The 21,159-nt window shown below is 41.8% G+C and overlaps 1 protein-coding gene across 1 annotated transcript in view; it reads left to right on the top strand.

Annotated features, from left to right (window-relative positions):
• The window catches only part of FAT4 (FAT atypical cadherin 4), a 386,231-nt gene that overhangs the window by 209,696 nt on the left and 155,376 nt on the right, over positions 1 to 21,159 (top strand). The window contains exons 3-4 of the mRNA XM_078676811.1: positions 6,730 to 6,991; positions 10,896 to 11,246. Of these exons, the coding sequence (XP_078532937.1) occupies positions 6,730 to 6,991; positions 10,896 to 11,246 (613 nt within the window). The remainder of the gene's footprint in view (positions 1 to 6,729; positions 6,992 to 10,895; positions 11,247 to 21,159) is intronic.

Genomic DNA, 21,159 nt, shown 5'->3' with positions numbered 1-21,159 from the left:
GCAAGCTATTGCCCAGAGGTGCAGAGTGGGACTCATGATTAGAATGGGCACCGAGGCGAGAATTATCAGGTCAGAGGAAATTGAGCCTGAGACCCACCGAGGCGGGAATTGAACCCTGGTCCCAGCCAGACTACTGCATCAGGGTCTGCCGCTCTAACCACTGAGCCACACTTCTCTACAAAAACAGCATGTTTTGTGAAATACAAACTTCAATTTACAGTCATCTGTCATGGTATTTGCACACCTACTTGCCACTGAAGTGTGACAGAGGATCCCAATAACAAATTGAGAGTTCCACAGCAAAAGTGTGCCCTTGGATGCATCCCTTGACATGTACATTTACACCTAATGGTGTTTACTTTTATGTTCTTGTGAGAGCCTTCTTTAGCATTCTAGATAAACAAGAAAAGGTAATAGAGTGGAAAAAATTCTCACCGACAGAACGCTACATGAATTATACGCTCTTTAATGCATGGTCACTTATGCATCAGCATTATGTGGACACAAGTCAGACCGACTTCTGAGAGGGCCCAGCTCCAAGCCGCTCTTTCCTCTCTGTGAATGTTTCCTGTTGTTGATCTCTGGTCCTCATGGCACATTTCTCTTCATTTCTGCCTGTTAGGTTCCGGGCATGCATGAAAAAATTGAATCTTGGCAATAATTTGTACGTTGAAAGACTATGGCTTGAAAAATTGCCTTAGAAGCAGAGTGAAAACCGTGACCAGATGTGTTACGGCTACTCACATTGCTTTTGAAGAATTTTTTTCAACGTAAGTGTAGACAGAACATTTCCAGGTATTAGAACATTTGCTTAATAGGATTTCAATGTTATGATTGCTTTCCATTTCACCTAATTTACGACACTGCACGCATTTATCCAAAGTGATACACAATGCCAATGCTTTTATAGCTGGATCTTATAACGGAAAGAATTAAATATCTGGTTAAATGGAACAAATAATAAAGAATGTGGTTAGCTCAGAAATCTTAAATTCCTCCTGAATGCTTTTCTTAAGCTGTGTTGCGTGCCCAGATACACCTGTGTCTACAACACCTCTCGTGGTGGAAGCTTTAGTCACGGATGTTTAAGGCTGAAGATCTACTTGCAGTAGCCAGTGTTAGAACAGTTACTAGTGTATGGGAAATTGTGGGTTCTTTCTGAGTGACCTTAACTGTCCTAGTGGTAAAACTAATTTTATGGCACTTCGTGATCCTGTCCTGATGCCACGACAACTAGAATGTGCGTGTCAATTGGTCTGCTCACTGTAATCTCCTGTGCCCTCTTTGCGGCCGAAATTATCCATCCCAAATAAAGTTTCCTTTATTTTAATTTAACAACAAGTTTACACCTTGTAGACACATATGCCTCATATCACCTATTAAACCTATTTTTTGTGCAAACAGTTCCTGGCTTTGAATAGCTGTAAGTGGGTTCCAGCATTGTGATGAGAATGTGGCTCAAAAAGTGAATACAATGAATCGCACAAGTACCAAAATGGAAAAAGAAGGATGAGTATTCAAAAATGTTGATACTTCATTTAGGAAATCACCATATCACTCCACTCAGTGGGTTTGTGAGCTTGGGTGCTTGATAGGTCATTGTTTTCATATACGCACATTAGTGAGTACTGTGTGTACAGTCTACTGGCAGCGCGGACACCAGACATGTGGTCTTGCATGTCATTCTCCCCATTACATATAACCAAGATAGAGTCCTGTATTCAGTGCAGTGTTATCGCTTTGATAACACAATAAGTACTGACAAGCAGGTTTACCTTTCACTTTCTCAATATAATTTGCTTAGTGGTTAAAGTGATATGCACCATCAGTCGCAGGTGCATTTGTATCCCGTTAGTTACTAGACGAATTGCTTTCTATCTACATGCATCAATAAAGCCTTCAATCCTTCCTTACACCAGATATTCTTGTTCAATTCTCCAGTTCCCTTCTCCTCCCTAGCGGCAGTGCTTCTCTTTATGCAAAATATCATGATATCCAGGTGCCCTAAGAATGAGACCTTCCAAAGCAGTGGGCTGGACTAGCTACAACTCACTATGTCTAGGATAACTCTTAACGGAGCCCTGAAGCTAGAACGTGTTACTTCCCGGCTTAAAAAACTGATTGACGATCCTTACTTCCTGACCAGTTACTACCCATTAAACAATCTATATGTGGCAAGACGACTCACCAGCTGAACAAACTTACAAGGGGAATACCAATCAGGCTTCAGGCAAGGATGTGGCACTGCACTGAAATCACAACACTACAGGCAGTTCATGATGCACTCTGCATTCCTAGCAAAGGTGATCTTGCCTACATCTAATCCTTTACTGCTTGGTTGCCTTTGATGCAATAGATGACCAGACTCTTCTTCATAGCATGGAATCATGCTTTGGTATAAGGAAAAATGTTCTTACATTTTTCAACTCATTTGCACAGGACCAAGTGCAGATGAGGATCACAGATTCCATTGCCCCTCTGGTTCTGCAGCAATTGTGGATCAGCAAGGATCTGCCCTTACTCACCCAATGTTAAACATATAGATGTACCCCTTTGGAGAGCTGTTTGGAGACCTGACGTTAACCATCTACCTGTAAACTGATTATACTAAGCTATGCCTCAATATGACAAAATATTAGGATAGACTGTGATTGGAGATCCTTACGAACTGCGAATCAGTTTTTCTCTTGGAGTGACCCAAAAATCTTCAACTCTCACCCCTGACCTGAGCTGGGTCCTCTACGTAGTCATCTTGTGAAGGAACATGAATTGATGATCTTCTGGAAATCTGCACACACAAGGGCTAACTTCAAATGTTTGCACTGGCTTTGAGGTATCAAAAGAATCAGCAAATAATTTAACATGAGCAATTGTTCTCTGCATATTTCCACTAGACCAGCCCTGTCACATCAACCATGGGGCCGTTTTCCCTCTTGAGTTTTTATGGTGTATCTGCTAGCACCAGAATCTGCTTTATATGATGTTTTCCTCCTATTACAATATCCCTTTTTAATGAATAAGGCTTCCTGCTAATATGTGCATTGTCTCCCCTCGCCCCACCTTCTTCACCCTTTCCCCATAAGTTGATGGCTGTTACTGCCATCTCTCTCATGATTCTTTCCTGCATCTTGTACTTCTTTCTAAACATTACTTTGTTTCCATATGGCCATACTGCAAAAGTCTTACATTCTCACATATGCTCCTGACATTATTACCTGGCCCTTCATTTCATCTTCCACGTCCCTCTTCATTCCTGTCCCCATCATCATAATTGCCCCCAGGAATGGATGACCTTACTGCAAGTTCTCCCATCTTTCTGCTCCGCTCTTGTGATCTTGCCCTACCTCTTCTAGATCACACCTTCCGCTATGCACTGAGCAACCATTCCTGTATACAGTCACCCAATCTCACATAGACTGGTGGCTTTACAGAGTGATGCTTTATTGCCTCTGTTGTGCATCCCAGTCGCCCACTGTCTACACCGCTTCTCACACTAAAAAGGTAGTGTTCACCGGACCACTTCAAATGCTTGCGGCACCGTTACTGGTTAAATATCTTATATCTCTAAAAAGTTTACTGTGAAAACTCTTTTCTATTTACATTATATTGTAATAGATTACCTGTATTAATGCTTTAGAATTTCCTGAGTTGAATTTTGGATTCCAAATTATTATTTTTTTTTTTTAGAGTTTCCTATTGTGCGAACTTGACCGGAACGTATCAGAGTGCTTTACATGAGCACACGTTGCGTAACACAAGGACACACTCATTTTTGTTAGGCACAGGACGATTAAGTGACTGGCCAAGAATCACAGGATGTTGAGCGTCGTTGCGGAGACTCGAACCCGGTTCTCCAGAACTGAGGTCGACCACCCTAGCTGTTAGGCTACATCCGCTTAATGCTTTAAGGACTGTAAAAATGTTACTGACCCTTGTAATTCCTACTATGTACAATACTTCTCTTGTTGCTCGTGCTTTTCACTGCTTAGTTTGTTATTCAAAACTTTTGGTCATAAATATATAAATAAATAGTGTCACTGGTATTGATTACCCACTATGATGGAAGTTTTTATCTCTCTATCGCTCACTCACCATCATATCAAATGCCAAGGGAGGAGAAGCATGTTGGAAAAGGAATACGCAACGGACACAACTAAACAGAGATTTCATCTTCATGTGTCTGGTCTGTTTGGTGCTTCATAATTCTCTAAGGTGGGGTCATTGAAACTTGGGTGCTGGTTTGCTCTGCTGATTGCACACCTACAATTGTGATACCAAAGGTGTGTTAGCACTCGAATTGCATATTTTGCCCCACTCCATGTTATGCAAATCCGAAATTTGCTCTATTTGTAGGCACTAGTCTGGTGCATTCATGCAGACAAATACCTGCACGGTGTCATTTAGGTGAAGAATTCATGATCCCAATAAGGGTGCTGGAATAGGTTCCTAAATTGGTCCCTAAATTGGATCTACGGGCTGGGCGTGTTATCGACTGGACTTCCCCACATATGTCCACACATGTGGGACTCAGCTGTAGGTTGCCAAACAATTATTTTTCTTTCCAGTTTGAAAAGTTGCCTGTGTATTTTAAAAAACAGTTTATAGTCCCAGAGTGGCATTAAAAAGCCATCGGAATACTGGAAGAGTGTGAGTAATGTAAGCAGGAGGAATCACCGCGGGGTACGCTGCGTTGTAAAAAATTTACCACATGCAGTGCTGGAGTTTATGTATGTTCAGTTCACAGTTTAAGTAGGGCACCAACCCTTAAATCATGTCCTTTGTTTATAGCACTGCAGTGTGGTCTGAACGTTGCTTCTGGGCGATTAAACTCAACCTTTTCGGGAGGGAAGAAAAAAAAGAATCCTGTATTAAAATTCAGTCACACTAGAGGGGCATTTACTTTTCAATACTTTGTTATTTGCTCTTCCTGAATTTTCTTTTAGTGTGGATTTAACAAGAACGCGAAGGCTTAATGTATATTTAAAAAAAAATAAAAAAAAAAATAAAAAAATATATATACACACACACATTTAAGTAAATAAATAATATTTCTGTGATTCCTCAACAGCAAGCATCAATTGACATTAAAAGGGTTGTCTTTGCAGACCTTTGTAGAATCTTTCTGGAGAATAACTCTCTGAGAGATTGGTTTATTTTTCTAAAGAATATCATCATATGTAGCGTTTGTTTGACATAATTTCTAGTAAGAGGAAAACATGTGTATACATATATCAATATTCTTCTTCCTAGCGCTGATTCAAAATGTATCAGAATTTTGAGTAGGCATGAGTGGATGATTGTAGGAGAGTATGAGGACAATCATAGGCTCTCCATTACCTACACTTACTACTTATTTACATGATAACTTGTAGTCTCAAAAGCCTCCTCTCATTCAGGAACCCACACTGATGCATGCAAAAAAGCTTCGAATAAGAGGGACTTATCAGAAAGAATAGATAAGGCTTGTACTTGCAATCTGTACATTTATATGGGATTATGCAGCGACCAAAGTTGAATATATTTTTTAATATGTAGATGTTTTTTGTTATGAATTTAAATGTCAAGGCTACAGCTACATCTACATCTAAGAAAATGGATATTTCATTTGGCCTTGAATTACACAAAAGGTTGTAGTGTATTATGTAATATTCAGCTGTAAGTGGTTTTACTCGCTCTCCTCACCCATTCTCTTTCTGTCTCTCGTGTACTCAATTTTACATCCCCTTGCTTTAACATCACTCATACCCTCCACTATCTGCTCCACACTGTCACCTCTCATCAGGTTTTCCTTCTCTGTTCTCATTGCTTTTGTTTTCCCCTGGGCTCTCTGGATTCTTACTTCCTTTCCATATCTCTTTTGAACTTCAGGAAGTTGGATGTGGTCTTTGCTTCTGTACCTACTGCAATATTTACTTAAAATATTATTAAATGAGCGAAGTGAGTGGCTAGTGAGTTGCAGCAGTTCTTCAACACTTTAACCAGTGTTGCAGAAGCAAAATGGGAAGGAAAAAACTGGACAATCAATTATCAGTGCTGTCAGGCTGAAGCCTTACTAGTAGGCCTATTATCAGCCTATTGATGTCTCCAGCTGGTGTTATTGAAAGAGGGGGTAGATGTCAACATCCACTTAACAGATGATCCTCCCCCACACTGTAAGTACTTGCATGGTTTAGCTCTTGAATATCATTTCAGGACCAGAGAGTCAGATTAAAGAAACACGGAAGGCTGCATTTAAAACATGACTTATGATTTTTAAATAGAGACTGAAATTTCCAAATCTTTTTACGACCATCCCATACCTTATGGAACAGTTTATTCTGTCACAGTCTAGTATTTCATGTCCTTAAAAGACGCCAATAACAATGCAAGCTTTCTTCATTACTTACACCCTATAAAGTAAACAGTGATTTATATGGACCCTGAAATTAATGAGTATTTCTTTCATTGTTACATGCACAGTCAGCAAGAATTATTCTTTGTTTCATTGTGTTTAGTTCTGCTTCTATATTTTGATTTTATAGGCAATTAAAACCGGCCAGCACTGTAATTCGATTTGAATTGTGTCTGGTCAATAAAATCATGAAGATTAGCGTGAGGACAAGGAATATATGCGAAGTTTGAAAGAGAGGGCTGAAAATGTTTACAGGAGGTGCTCAATTCGGTATGTTCCTGTTGCACAGTTGACTTGTCTATGGTTCAATGAATCCTGATTGTTTTGTTTTGATGTAGGGTGCCAATGCGCTTGTCACTTACACCATAATAAGCGGTGCAGATGAGAGTTTCCGCATTGACCCAGAGTCGGGCGATTTGATAGCCACTAAGAGACTGGACAGAGAGTGGAGATCCAAGTACTCGCTGCTGGTCCGGGCGGACGATGGCCTACAGTCCTCAGACATGAGGATAAACATCACCATCAGCGATGTCAACGATCACATTCCCAAATTCTCCAGAGCAGTCTATTCATTCGACGTCCCAGAGGATACTATTCCAGGTAAGAGGAAGCTCCAGAATTGCTTTTATGTTATCATTTTGGGTCACTGTTACCAAAATATATATGATGGCAATATGTCTTCTGGTGCCTCAACCAAATTTCTCAAAGTTTATTGTTTTAAGGTAGTTGTTTTGAAGTAATATCATTTGGTGACCTAGAGGAGCATTTTTAAAACTGCCCAATCCAACCTTTTAGAACTTTACAATCTTTAATAAGTATTTTGTTTCTTATCAACATAAACATCCTCTACGGTTTTCAAAGCCATGTTTACCTCTTTCATGGAAGAATTGTGAGAAGCAGCATTTGAGAATACTGCAAAGAAGTTTGAAGTCATTGGTGTTGTGTAATATTCATTACATTTCATCCACAGTCTCTTTAAAGGTATGCATCAGTGTCACTGTTTCGGTGCCAATGCAAGTCTGCTCTTCATCAAATAATATTCTGGACACTGTACTGTGATGATCATACAAGCCGCTTCTGAATAAAGGTCTGGGGATGTATTATGGGAAATGTCCCAAGAGGACTGTGCATCCACTCTCTGTGCCCGAAGGCACTTTTGTATTACAGAAAGATCCGCAGATGCTTCCATGTACAGTTTGCACTCATGTTATATGTGTGATTGTAAGGCAGTGGTCACTCATTTGTACCGTGGGATGGTCCCATGCATATCAAGGAAGCCTTTGCCTTTTATAGATGCAGATGCAAAGACAAATAAGCCATTGGGTGTCACACTGACTGTGCGCCCCATAGAGTTGATGGTCACTCAGTGCACCCTCTGAGGGCACCCTTTCTGAGGAAGACTCAGGAACAGTAGCGGTCGGCAGTAGGTGTTTCGGTAGGGCGGTGACGTGGGCAGGGGGAGGGGCAGGGTGGGGGGTAGTAATGTAGGGATTACGGAGTTTTACAGGTAAGTAAACATTTAAATAAATAAAACGAATTTCGTTGCGCGCACTGCATCGCATTTTGTGATGCAGTGAGCGCAACGAAATTCGTTTTATTTATTTAAATGTTTACTTACCTGTAAAACTCCATAATCCATACATTACTACCCCCCACCCTGCCCCTCCCCCTGCCCACGTCACCGCCCTACCGAAACACCTACTGCTGACCGCTACTGCTCAGGAACCACAGGCACCCCCCTCCCAGCATGCAGAAACAGCCATTTACTGCAGCTGCCTGTGGAGTAATCCCACTCCTCTTTTAACCCAAAGGAAAGTCTGCTGTCTCAGTGAAAGGCAGACCAGTAGCTTTAAACAGCCAGTCCAACTTCCACTAATACGTTGTTCCAGTGCAGGTGGAGATTCGCACCTGCTGTGGAAACAAACACATTGGCTTAGCTGTGATACGCCATACTGTTCCGGTCTGCTCCAAGGGCACATATTTAAGGTTGTGCCATGGTGCAGACTGGGGCAGTGCATTGTAATTATAAAATGACCCCAGGCTTGCTAAGATACAGTAATAGGTCGGACTTTAGGTGTTGTTTGCAAATAGTTTGTCACCTTTCCATTTTTCAGTCCTCCCTCAAGGATGTCACCCTCCTCCTTGGCGTTCTCATCTAGCCTAGCTACAGTATGGCTTGTGGCTCTATGTCCCGATGCAGTGGTTGAGGGTGGGTAAACCCCCGTGACTCCATGACGGACACAACACCACCCCGAGGTGTCTTTATGACCCACCACACCAGCTGAGGCACCACTCCAACTACTGGGAGGTCCTCATCCAGTACTACTGAAGAATCTGTAGGTAGTGCCCTTCCATAGTGGTAGTTAGCATTTAGCAGCACCACAAAGTGTAGATAAATGTTCACTTCTTAGGTCCTGACGAATTGCCACGTATTCCATAACCATCAGGCAAGAAACATGTTGACCATAAAGAGATGAGCTCAGCTTCAACTAAGCCCTCACATCAGGGGAGCTACCACTCCTCACACATTTTTAATAAGGCGGATAATCAGCCTGAATAAAATTATCCTTTGGAATATCCAACCTTTTTTAAACACGTACTCACTACACTCCACTGTATCTACACTTTCACGGGCCACACACCCCCATTTCATCAAACGGCAAAGGAACAAAAGGTCTCAGACAAAGAGCCCTTTCGCAGGTGCCCATTGGGTATTGCAGCGCCGATCCAACGAGGAGCAGGTCCAGATGATGAAGCATGACACCTAGCTTGCTGGGTGTGTGAGGACCCTAGTTCCGCAAAAGCGGGATCCCCTGTGGTTCCCGTTTCGCTCCTAAAGCTTTTCCTTCAAAAATCCCACCCCCTTATTTTACTACCATCATACTTAAATGGATGGTATACGCATACTGCTCAGGCTTCACAAATAGAGGAACTGCACCAACTTTTGATATTGGTGACTTGATAGGGCATGGTTACTGGATTTCTCTAAACAGCCCTCCAGTCCCCCTTCTTGGAGATGTATGTTAAAGCAACCTAGAGTTCTCTTTGTGGGAAATTATGTTAAATATCTCTTCAACAGCCAACTGCCCGTGGAAGTTAGCCTTTTAACTGATGGGGTGTGAAATGCACTCCCTTTATCAGGGCTGTTTTCAGTGTATTTGACACCATACTGAAAAGAATTGTTAGTTCAACTGTGTGTTATATGCATATTAAAGCAATGAGATGGCCCAGGTTGTATGTCCAGACCTCTTTTCCAAGTTAAACAGTACAGAGGAACAATAACCTCAGATTGATGAAGCTGGTGATGCATTAGTCTCTCTAGAAAGTATTTCACCCCGCTGAACATGCACAGGGTTTTCAGGCTTTAAAATACATCTCAAGACTTGGCTCTTTTAATGGTGGCTTCCTAACTGGTCTGCTATCCAAGCACCAAGATGCCCCCTTGGGGGCACGTCGCAGCGCTATATCAAGCTTCTGTAACAACAAGGAACACCAGACTTGCTCACTTGACCGCACCATGCATCAGAGGAGACTTGTCTGGTATCCATTGTCCACAAAGGGTTGAATACCGTAGATTCTGTTCTGTTTAGGTGTAAGCAACACAGAACAGAATATCGGATAGGCATTTGCGTGTTCTTGCAACGTAGTGCAAGTTTAGACAAAAAAATTCAATGCACTTCAAACAATCATGAGATAACTATTGAGAACACGTTTTACATTTCAATTTACTATAAATATAGACACTGCGTCGGAACTTGCTATTGAACCATAACTATTCATGTAAAACATGGCCCATTTGTGGACATCACTCATAATGTCATGCATTTGACTGTGACATCACATCTTCTTAAGATTAATGACATCCCATTGGAATAAAGGGCACATGTAATGCTGCTGTTTCAATGATTGGTGACAGTCAGATTTCAGCTCAGATGTTATTAATGCTAGATATATTTAACTGAAATGTGAAAAGTATCTGTTATTTATTGTGAGAATGTTCCCCTTAAATCAAGAAGCATTTTGACTGCTTGCCATGACCTCATGGTGGGGAAAAATTGTATAATCAACCAGAACAAACAGGTAAAACAGTTTTTTCCTTTCCATGATGGACAGGGTTTAACGCGAAATGTGTCACAAGTAGAATGATTATTTCGACATCAATTGTGCTGTTCATTTTGCTCTAGAATTCTTTTTACAGCAGCATGTTACTGAGCCATTAGTGTTGTGAGAACAAAGAAAATAAGAAAAAAAGAAATAAAAACAAGTATACGCAAGTACAAAGGAGGCCTCTACTGTTTATAGCTCACAGCTGTACATATTTACTAGATCTCTGGGCAAATCTTTCAAGTTTCAAAATGACTTCTTATCTTTGGATCCTTCACTGCGATCTAGAAAATGGTTCTCAGATGTTTTACTTTTACTCAAGCATATCCTTCATACTTATTTTTTAATTTGGGAAATGCCAACCCTTTTTCACACTGTGTTTTTTCTCTCTGCACCTCAGGTTCTATAGTTGCTGCCATCTTGGCCACTGATGATGATTCAGGGGTCAATGGTGAAATTACATATGCTGTGAGTGAAGATGATGAAGATGGCATGTTTTTCCTGAACCCAGTGACAGGAGTGTTCAATGTGACCCGTCTTCTGGACTACGAGGTCCAGCAGTATTATATACTCACTGTTCGTGCTGAAGATGGAGGTGGGCAGTCCACATCTGTCAAAGTTTATTTTAACATCCTCGATGTCAATGACAATGCTCCAATCTTCGCCATGTCCTCGTATAGCACATCCTTGATGGAGAATCTTCCTTTGGGATCAACCATTCTCATTTTTAATGTCACCGATGCTGATGATGGTGAGTGTGTTTATAACTTTCACTTTTATCATTGTGCTTTGTTATTCACAATTGTGTGTTTTTTCTTGATGCCAAAATATGATGTGGATGAATTTTTTATCTTTTGAGACAGACCACAACACTAGTTAAACAAATTGTAATACATATTATGAGGCATCATTCCTACTGGAATTGTAAGGGTACCAAGGAGAATCTTTCATGATGAACATAATTCATGAGAACATCTTCCTTCTGAGATACATAAATGAGAAGAAGGGATCAAACATATTCCATTGTATCCCATCACAAACATTTGCTACTATATTTCTTCTACAACATTGTTTTCTGCTCTGGTGCTAGTTGTGGCAGGTTGCTAAATTGAGTAGATTAATTTTGCATTTGATTTTTACTTTTCACGTAGGATGTTCCATACAGGGGTTCCCACGTAACATGCTATTTGGGACCCCCCCCTATAATTCTCTACACTTATAATTTGTCCCCCATTTGTGCAAAATTTGATAAAATCAGAGGAAATCTACTGCTATTTTTGTGTGAGCGATTGAGGTGTAGATTTATCTGAGCCGCCAAAGATATTAGGAAAGCAAACTAGACTGGTAAATTATGGATTTGTAAGGTGCAGGCTTCCTTACTGTACCAGTATGACAGAGTAGACACTACACCCACCCACAGATTGTGCCCCCTTGATTTATTTTCTTTGTTTGTTCAATAAGACCCTCTGACTCAGCTGAAGAATTGTACCTCATTGTTCCTGCCTCATTTCAGAGTATATGGAGGCACAGCGATGGGAAATTAAAAAGTCCACACACAATATGCTGCTTTTCTTGCACTATCTGTCACCATACAATGTCTGATCCCTGCAGCTTATCTCTTCATTTCCTCAAGCGCAGCAGAAGTGGTTGATATTCACACCACCACTTTCCATAGGCTGTCTTGTAGATTCAGAATTACCACTGGGACACCTGTCTGTACAGTCAGTACGGAGAAGGGATACTCCATAGCACGATGCCAGTGTTCTGTAACACAGGATCAGAAGAACTTACATATCTCAAAGAACATGTGTGGTGGGAGCTGGAGTATTGTTTCTTGACTTCTCCCCAGCTATGATTGTGAGTCCAGAGCAAACCTATGGCTTGAGGTAATGACAGGTGGAGAATAGTGATACTGTGTTGCAAATTACTACTTCCAGTGAAGCAGGCAGACTAGATTCTCATTGTTTTTGACATCACGCAAACCAATACATTAATTCACAGCGTTAAGGAACAGGCAAGCAGAGACAGAGTAACAAATTGACGAGATAAGCATGATGGGACACCGGCTCTAGAATGCAAATGGCTGATTAAAAGGCAGTTTTCCATGGACACACTATGGGTGAGGCTTCAGAAGTGTGTCTTAGATTGACAACTTAATGTCAGCCCTACTAAAAGATTGGAGGTTTGGAAAGGAGTGTGAAAGATAACAGAAGCATGGGATAAAGGCTATTCAGTGAATACAGCCAGATCATAGAGGTAGTATAGCCCAGATAAGACATGAATATACCACACAAAATGTATGAGATCAAGAATTGGAAATATTCGCAAACTTGGGGTGGAGGCTAATTTACGCCTCAAGCATTGCCTTTTGCCTTTGCTCCTGTTCTGTACTACCTACCCAACTTCCAAAAACTTTTTGTTTCCCCAGCTTCTAGGTTTTTTTCATGATTTAGGAAGAAGGAACTATCCATACATGGACCTTTTAACATATGTGCTATACCTTCCATGCCGCAAAAGCAAACTAAAATAAATCACACTGTTTCTGGCAAAGGGCACTGTTCCAGATTGAAATCTATTTGCAATTGCTTATTTTACTCTTTTTAGTTTCTTTTTTGGCAAATTCAGCATAGCAAAGGCGATATTTTTTTTATTCTGATTTTTTAAAATAAAATTATAGATCCAGATTATCACTGCTCAGTGATTGATCGGAATATTCAGTCGTGTGCATCCAGCACGAGAAAGCACATTCTTCAATTTGCTCGAAAAGTGTTCCCAAGTTGTATAACTTTCCTTATCGTTTACATTTCCTTTAGCCTATTTAAACTTGAATCGTTAAATATTTGGCCTGGGAGATTTGTCTGCGTGTGGCAACCTCCCGACATTTGAGTGAGGCCTGCAAGCTTTATGGAGCGCAGGGACTGAAATCTGACATGGAAAAGCTGTTGCAGCTTCTGTGCTTGCTCGTGGGCGCAGGGGTTTCAAATCCTGCAGCACATTCATTTGTTATTATCATATTTGAGTGACACAGAGTGAAACATGTTGCATGAGTTTATCCTGTCACAGATTTTCCCGTCAGCCTTATGCTGTCTGCTTGCACTTAACGGCCCTTCAAACATTCCTAATTAATGGCAGTTGTGCAGGTTTGGCTGAAATGATTTGCACATTTCTTTGCTACAGGCGCACAGTGTAGGGCTTCAGGCTGCGGTTATGGGTCCAGCCGACACACACATCACACACATCAACGTTGTCTCCGAACTAAAGCTTCCAAAGTGCGGATGGCAGATTTTTTCAAGGACTGGAATATGTGTTTTTTTTATACTTGTGTGCTTTAAATTGGCTTCCATTTGTCACTTTAATTGCCCGGTAGTTAATGCACTTTGCTGCCGAGCAAGAAGCCCAGGTTTAAACACCATATCTTTCCTGTCATATCTGTCAAACTACATCTCATTTATACATCACAATTTATCACTCTGTCTATCCCCGGGAGCGGGATGTGTAACTGATCACTGGATCCTGTATAAATAATTCATTTTAAAGTAACTGGGCCATTCGAGCGAGTGAAATGTGCCGCAAACATCTGGAAACGCATGGTGAGCAACTGAGCATGAAAACTTGATACCCCTACAGCAGTGCTCGCCACTTTCCTAATTCTTGGCTATGTATTATCATCATGTGCAATATGCAACTTAAATCTGATACCCTGACTCTGCTTGCAACATGGAACCGCCTCAGATGGTTACAGAGTCGATGGCCCTACTGGACTGCCCCACGTTTAGAAACAGTCGTCTGCTGAAGGCACCGCTCAATAGTTGTGTAAGCAGCGGAATCCTATAAACTACCAGAGTCCGCTCGAAGAATACATCATTTGGTACATATTAAAGTTCTCTTCTCACAAGGCCCTTGTGCTGGACATGCATTACGCAACTCACTGTGGGCAACTGGAGGACTCATGTGGCCCAGTAGGGAGGGACACTCTTTGCCAGGAAGTATGTATAGTCCCACACTTCTTCCAAAAGCGTTGAGTGGTTTTCACTCAAAGGAGTGTGTCTAGGGCTCCACAAAAAGTGTTCTGGCATACTTCCACCCAGCACATCAATCTTAATGTTTTGTCTCACCTACATTTTGTAACTTTGTCACAAAGATGTTTCTTTGTTTTGGAGCATAAAGCTAGAAATGCGTTGACTACAAGGCTTATTGATGAATGTATTCACTTATTTTCTAATGGGCAAACATTTTTACAATGACCACTAGGAAGTTCTCGACGTCATGTGGGCCTAGTGGTTAATACCATCGCTTGTAGTAATAGCACGCTCGCTCCATCGTGAAACATTAGGTTAGTCCTTTGCCCGTGCGTCTTTGAATTTGCCTCAACAAGACAAGGAAATATCTTAATGGAAAGTTGTCTAATGTAGGTCCACGAGGACTAGAGCCATTTAATGGTTTATGGGGATCCAGATACATTTACACACTCTATATTTAAATGGGCATTAATGGCAAAGGGAGTGGTCAACCCATTAATCTAACATGTATCCAGTCCCTCTGAACATGTGTTGGACCATCCAACACTAATCCTTCCAAATAGACTGTTCATTATGATGGTTCTCTCAGAAGAACTCAGGGGCATATTATCAAGCAGGGCGTTAAAATTATCACAGTTTTAGCTGCAGAAAACTGCAGCTAAAGCGGCGATAATGGGCTTGATAATATGCCCTGGAGAATTCCAATAGAAGCCCATGTTCACACCAGATATCGGAAACAATGGTTGCAGTGGAACATCAGTTGTATAAATAATAATCAATACAACAATCGTTAATCAATAACACATAGGAAGGGTTTTTAGGAGGATGTCCAAAAGGGAAGGAGACTCTACACAGTAAGATATTCAATCATCATTTATATTTCATTTTTTTCATATTAAAATGTCAAACCATCATTTGTGTTTCTTTTTTCAATCAAGATTCCGCGATTCCCGATCCAGGAAGAACGAACAAGCGACTGTGCTTTAAGCTGTAGGGTATCGTCCCGCTCTGGTATAGCCATTGTGCAACCACGAGGCGCTTTATTGCAAAACTCGGCAGTTAACCGCTACACGTAAACAAGGAATAAGGATAGACAGGAGCATTCCTGTATTATCGGTCACCGCCCTGACTGCCCTTGTGAATTATCCAGTCTTCACTCGACTTAAAACATTACTTAGAGCTTTCGTGACTGCGCAACTACACCACTACAGTGTACCCGGCTGGGTTAACTGTAAGTGTATTTATCTTTTTCATCACGCATGGTGGTCTCCTACTCCAATATCAGTCTGCCCACATGCATAGATACAATCAGAAGTCCCACACCTTCCAGTCCTGACGAGACCCACTATACTAACTGGGTCGAAACGCCGTTGACGCCCCCAGAAAACGAACCTTACAAACAGTGGCTAGGACTCTTGATAGTCACTGTGACATACATTCTTGTCATTATCAATTAATTATTGGTCGTTTTCCTATTTCCCTGTATAATATTCCCTTCAGAAACCTTGTATATTTCACTTTGTAATTGTGTATAACTTACTGTTTTTTTGGTTCCTTTATTACACTTTGGGTCACTTCTGCACTTTTGTACTTGAAACACTACATGTATATAAATGTATTCTTGATTGAAAAAAGAAACACAAATGATGGTTTGACATTTTATTATGAAAAAAATGAAATATAAATGATGATTGAATATCTTACTGTGTAGAGTCTCCTTCCCTTTTGGACATCCTCCTAAGAACCCTTTCTATGTGTTATTGATTAACGATCATTGTATTGATTATTATTTATACAACTGATGTGCCACTGGAACCATTGTTTCCGATTTATAGTATATACCCTGGTTCCTAAGTGAGTAGGGTCCCCTTGTCTCTGTTGTGACATGTTCACACCAGAACATGGGTTTCTATTGGAATTCTCAAGGCCATATTATCAAGCCCATTATCACCGCTTTAGCGGCAGTTTTCTGCTGCTAAAACAGCGATAATTTTTAACTCCCTGTTTGATAATATGCTCCTCCGTCACTTATTTGTTGGGTTGAACTACTGAATTTGCATTCAAGAATCTAAATTAAATGAAAAATAGGTTCACTACTAATTTTATATTTACGAACCAATGGTCTGTCAAATATAGATGTGCAAAACCGTCATAAATCAGTGGAATTTCAATTATTTGACAATGTCTGGAGACAAAGTTTCTATCAAAGGGCCTGATTACAACAGACCTGCATAAACTAGGTGCAAATTGCACCATTGCTAATTTGCTCTCGCCGTGGCTCTTCTAATTAGCTGGTCTGTAGTTTGCAGTCGATTCTGAGTTCGATACATCCAAATGGGAAATAACATGCCAATAGCACATTTTTCTCTACATTCCATGGCCTGAAATTGTACATGCACATTATTTGCTTCCACACAATAAGACAGGTTTTATCTGCTGAAAATTTCAGGAGGAACTATCCTTGTCTGGTGCAATTTGTGTTTGACTTCCAATCCTGTTTGGGATGCAAACTACATCTAAAGACGACCTGATTCCAACTTCCGGATATTTCTGTTTTCATACTAAGTGCCCGTTGCTCCCAAAATGTAATGTAATGTAATGTATTTGAACTTGTAAAGCGCACTGCTACCCGTCCGTAGGTTTCCTGGTGCTGTATAACTCTGGGGAACCCGTCCTGGCTTTCCCTGTGGGATGGTCCCTGCTGGGAGTCCCCAAGGTGGAGCCAGGCATCCCCGGAGTTGATGGGGCCGTTGTGGAGATTAGGCAAGCTAATGCCCAGAGTTGCCGAGTGGAACCCCTGATTAGAGTAAGCACCGAAGCGAGAATTATCGAGTCCGCTGACCCAAGTCCATGACCCTGGCACGTCGGGAATTGAACCCTGGTCTCGGGCCGACTTCTGCTCCCGGGTCTGCCGCCTCTAACCAATGAGCCACACTACTCCACAAAATGGGATTCCAATTTGGTCTGTACCTGCCCTTGTGCTAATTGCACATGTTCTACTTGCCCGTGTGCAGGTTGGGATATCAAGGTGAGAATCGTGTTGGCAAATAATGTGAAACACAGAATTACTCATTGTAGAAGTCATTTCTGGGTCCACGCACTGCAGAAAGTGCTTATCAGAATTGTAGGCTATTTACCGACAATATTCTTCCCAGGTGCACAACCCTTGAACTTTATTGTGCAAAATACAACAGAGCCAACTTGGTGGGACATTTCATGGCAAGCATAGTGTTGATGACTTGCAGATAAAAAAAAGATTTCATACGCCATTAATCTTGCTCAAGCAGTGACACTGGGTAAACTAATGAGATGTGTTGAGAAAATGTGTGACAGGCCTAGCCCATCTATGTGGAAAGCAGGATGAAACCAAGCCAATGGAATGGCATGAAACCCTTCAAGTAGGAAACACTAACAACTGTGTTGTTTGCAGCCCTCATGAATGAGTAAGGTGTTCAGCACGCGTTAGAACTAAGAGTTTCATATGTATGTAGTAAAAAAATAGTAACTGTATCTGTCCCTTACAAATTTTTAGGTGACAATGTCAAAAGTCTATGATATTTTAAGAGACTTAAAATTAACACTATTGATCATGATTTATGTAGCTTTTTCTGAAAATAAATCGCTCAATAATATAAAGGTTGAGGCTGCCTACATCAACAAGAAAATTGTTGGCAAGTTGACGGTATTTGGGATCGGAAGCCGAGGTTTCATTGAAAGAGAAACGTCGCCTTAATCTGATCCCTGTGTTTTGCACACTACATCCTATACATGTGTATTATTTCAGTCTGGAGGGCTCTTATCTTGGAGGTTTCCTGTGCTCTGACCTCAAACACTCAGCTTCTATTGTTATTGTTGGGGGAGGTTTGATGATAACGTTCTGCTTGCTTCTGGGAGCTGAAGCTCAAAAGAGGAAATTGTTTTTAAAAGTTATTCGCATACAGGGCAGTCTGTCTGGTGGATTTGTGGCCTTCACCCCATAGATGATTGTGGTTGCTCTTGAGATATTCTGTGGTAGTGATTGAATACTTTACACTTTGCACAATGGTGCGCAGTGTTATCAGACATCTTTGTATCTGATAAAACCCACCATCTGCGTAACAATAGTTTTGGTTATGTGCAACATCATTTAATATATTTTAAGAACAACAATGTGTGACCTTGGAAATGCTCTACGAGAACCCCAAAACATACACTTCTTTTTGTCAGGTCCTTTCAGGCAGTATCAAAGAAGGCTATTTCAGTTTGAGTATGTTTTGTATACTTTGGAAATATCACACAAATGTATGTCAGTCTCTGATTGGCAAGGCGCTCAAATATTGAAAACCGCACATTTTGTGCACAATACATCCTTGAGCATTGTCAAAATACTCTGCATGTGTATAAGTCATGCCAAACACACTAAGAAAAACTATGAACAACATGTGCGCGAAGGGGGGGGTAAGCAAGGGGCTGGGACCAGTACAAAAATTGGCGTATTCCTTAGTCACAAAATACCGTGCCTTCTTCAGTGCTCTTAAATTTCTCATGTCCTCTGGGCAGAGAAGAAGGTGCAATGAGCACAAAGGGACACATATGTTGTATGTTTTCAGCGTGCACCTCTGTACGCATGTGAAGCATGAGTGGAACTGTTCTTCCTAAATTCACCCAAAAGTGGTTCCTAATCTGTGCACCGCAGTTCCCTGGAGCGCAGCCAAAACTAGCCAGGGGTGCGCGAATAGATGCGTATCAGAGGTCGAATTATGCATTGTGATTGTTTGCGCCCGCCATACCTTTTAAAAGTTGCGCTGGGCGCAAACAATCACAATGCACCCTATTATGATGTATGCACGGCCCTGGGGGCAGCACATTCATGTGATAACACATAACAGATGCCCTGTGTTTTCACAGTGCTGGCGGCACCCGCCTTCACTTTTACAGGGTAATAGAGATCCCCTTGCCGGCGGGTGCAGTCAGTGACTGCACCTGCCTGCAAGGGAATGTCTGGGGGGGTCCATGTGACCCCCTTTACCCCCTGCAGAGGGCTGCTCTACAGGGGTGCACTGAGAGTGCGCCACCTTTCAAATGCTGCACTGTCAGTGGGCCTCCTGAGGGCTTCTTTGTCTCTGCACCAGCATCTGTAATATGGCGCGGGTGCAGAGTCAAAGGAATTCCCTTATTTGCATAGGGCATGCCCCTATGCAAATGAGGGCACATCCTCTGAAGGTAGCGCTGGCGCTTTAAGTGCACCAGGGCTATTGGTATTATAGAAGGGGACGCTCAAGCGCTTATTGTATTACGGTCCCAGTTGTTTAATGTGAACAGACAGCTAAACAACGTTCCCCTGCAGCACTAACTTAAGTTGCGAAGCTTAGCGAGGTCTAAATGTGAACACCGTTAAAGTGCACTGAAACAATCCGAATATGCCCGTATATATCTTACATATGCACATTGAGTATGGAGCACACTGAATTGACAGTTCTGCCAAGAGTTGCAGTGGAAAACGAATTATACATTGAAACCTGAACTGAGTTTAATGTTCCACCAGAGCTTACAACACGATGGCAATGCTGTGATTTCAAACTTCTCAGTACATTTTCTTAGCCGTACGCACATATTTTAAAGTCCTATACAGTTATGTCACTGGATTTGTTTGCGTTAATTGCCTTCGCTGTGAGAATTTGCAGTAGACTTATTCGAGGGTGCATAACAGTTGCCGTCGGTGCAGGTAAAAGTGGTTGGGTGGGGCAGGGGGGTGAATTCAACAGACGACGAGGGAAAATAAAATTAAGAAAAAAGAAAAACACCTACCATGCGCTCGCGTAATTGCAGAGTCGGCGATGTGGCAAGCGCAAGATAAGTGTTTTTCGTTTTTTTCCATTTTATTTTCCCTCGTCATCATCTGTCAACTTCCCCCCTCCATGCCCTGCCCCGCCCCGCCTCTAGCATGGCTGGTGTATACTATCATCTCGATTGTTATGCTTTAACTGGTGGCCCCAGCCAGTGCCGTAACGAACCTTGAGGGGGCTCCCCTGCAGGGTACGTGAAGGGGCCCCCTCCGGACTTAATCTAGAGCTCCCCAGCAGAAGTGTGGTGCTGATGGGGCCCCCTGGAGGGTGAGGGCCCCCCCCCACACCGCGGGGGCTGCAGGGGCCTGTGTTACGCCCCTGGCCACAGCTATTGTTGAGGCGTGACAGCCTGAAATGTGGCTGACATGATACAATACAAGATACACAATTGGCGGAACAATGCCACTCAATTGGGCAACAGAGTAGGCCAAGGCTCATTATCTAAAGACTCAGAATGGAGAAAAAGAACATAAATGTAAATACTTACAAAACTGAAAGCAAGGAAGTTTGGCGCTCCTGGCACAACTGTGCACCTGAGACGTTTTGCCTTTTCCATTTTAAAAATGTTCCACCTGGTGCTCAGTGGCCTAGAGTCAACTCAAGTGCCTGCTCTGTAATGCTGTGGAGTGAAGATAAACATGATATGGTAGGCAGGCATTTAAATTGCCCCGTTGTTATCACCTTATTCATATAAGGCACGCCAAAAAAGAAATTGTGGTGGAATATTAGTAATTCTTTCATAGTCAAAAGAAGAATGTAAGTATGAGTCCACCCTACCTGCATTGGAATCCATAATATACATGTTACACACAGATCTGGC

Source organism: Lissotriton helveticus, chromosome 2_1, assembly GCF_964261635.1.
Source record: "Lissotriton helveticus chromosome 2_1, aLisHel1.1, whole genome shotgun sequence".
NCBI lineage: Eukaryota > Metazoa > Chordata > Amphibia > Caudata > Salamandridae > Lissotriton > Lissotriton helveticus.
This window is presented reverse-complemented; position numbering and strand designations above follow the sequence as displayed.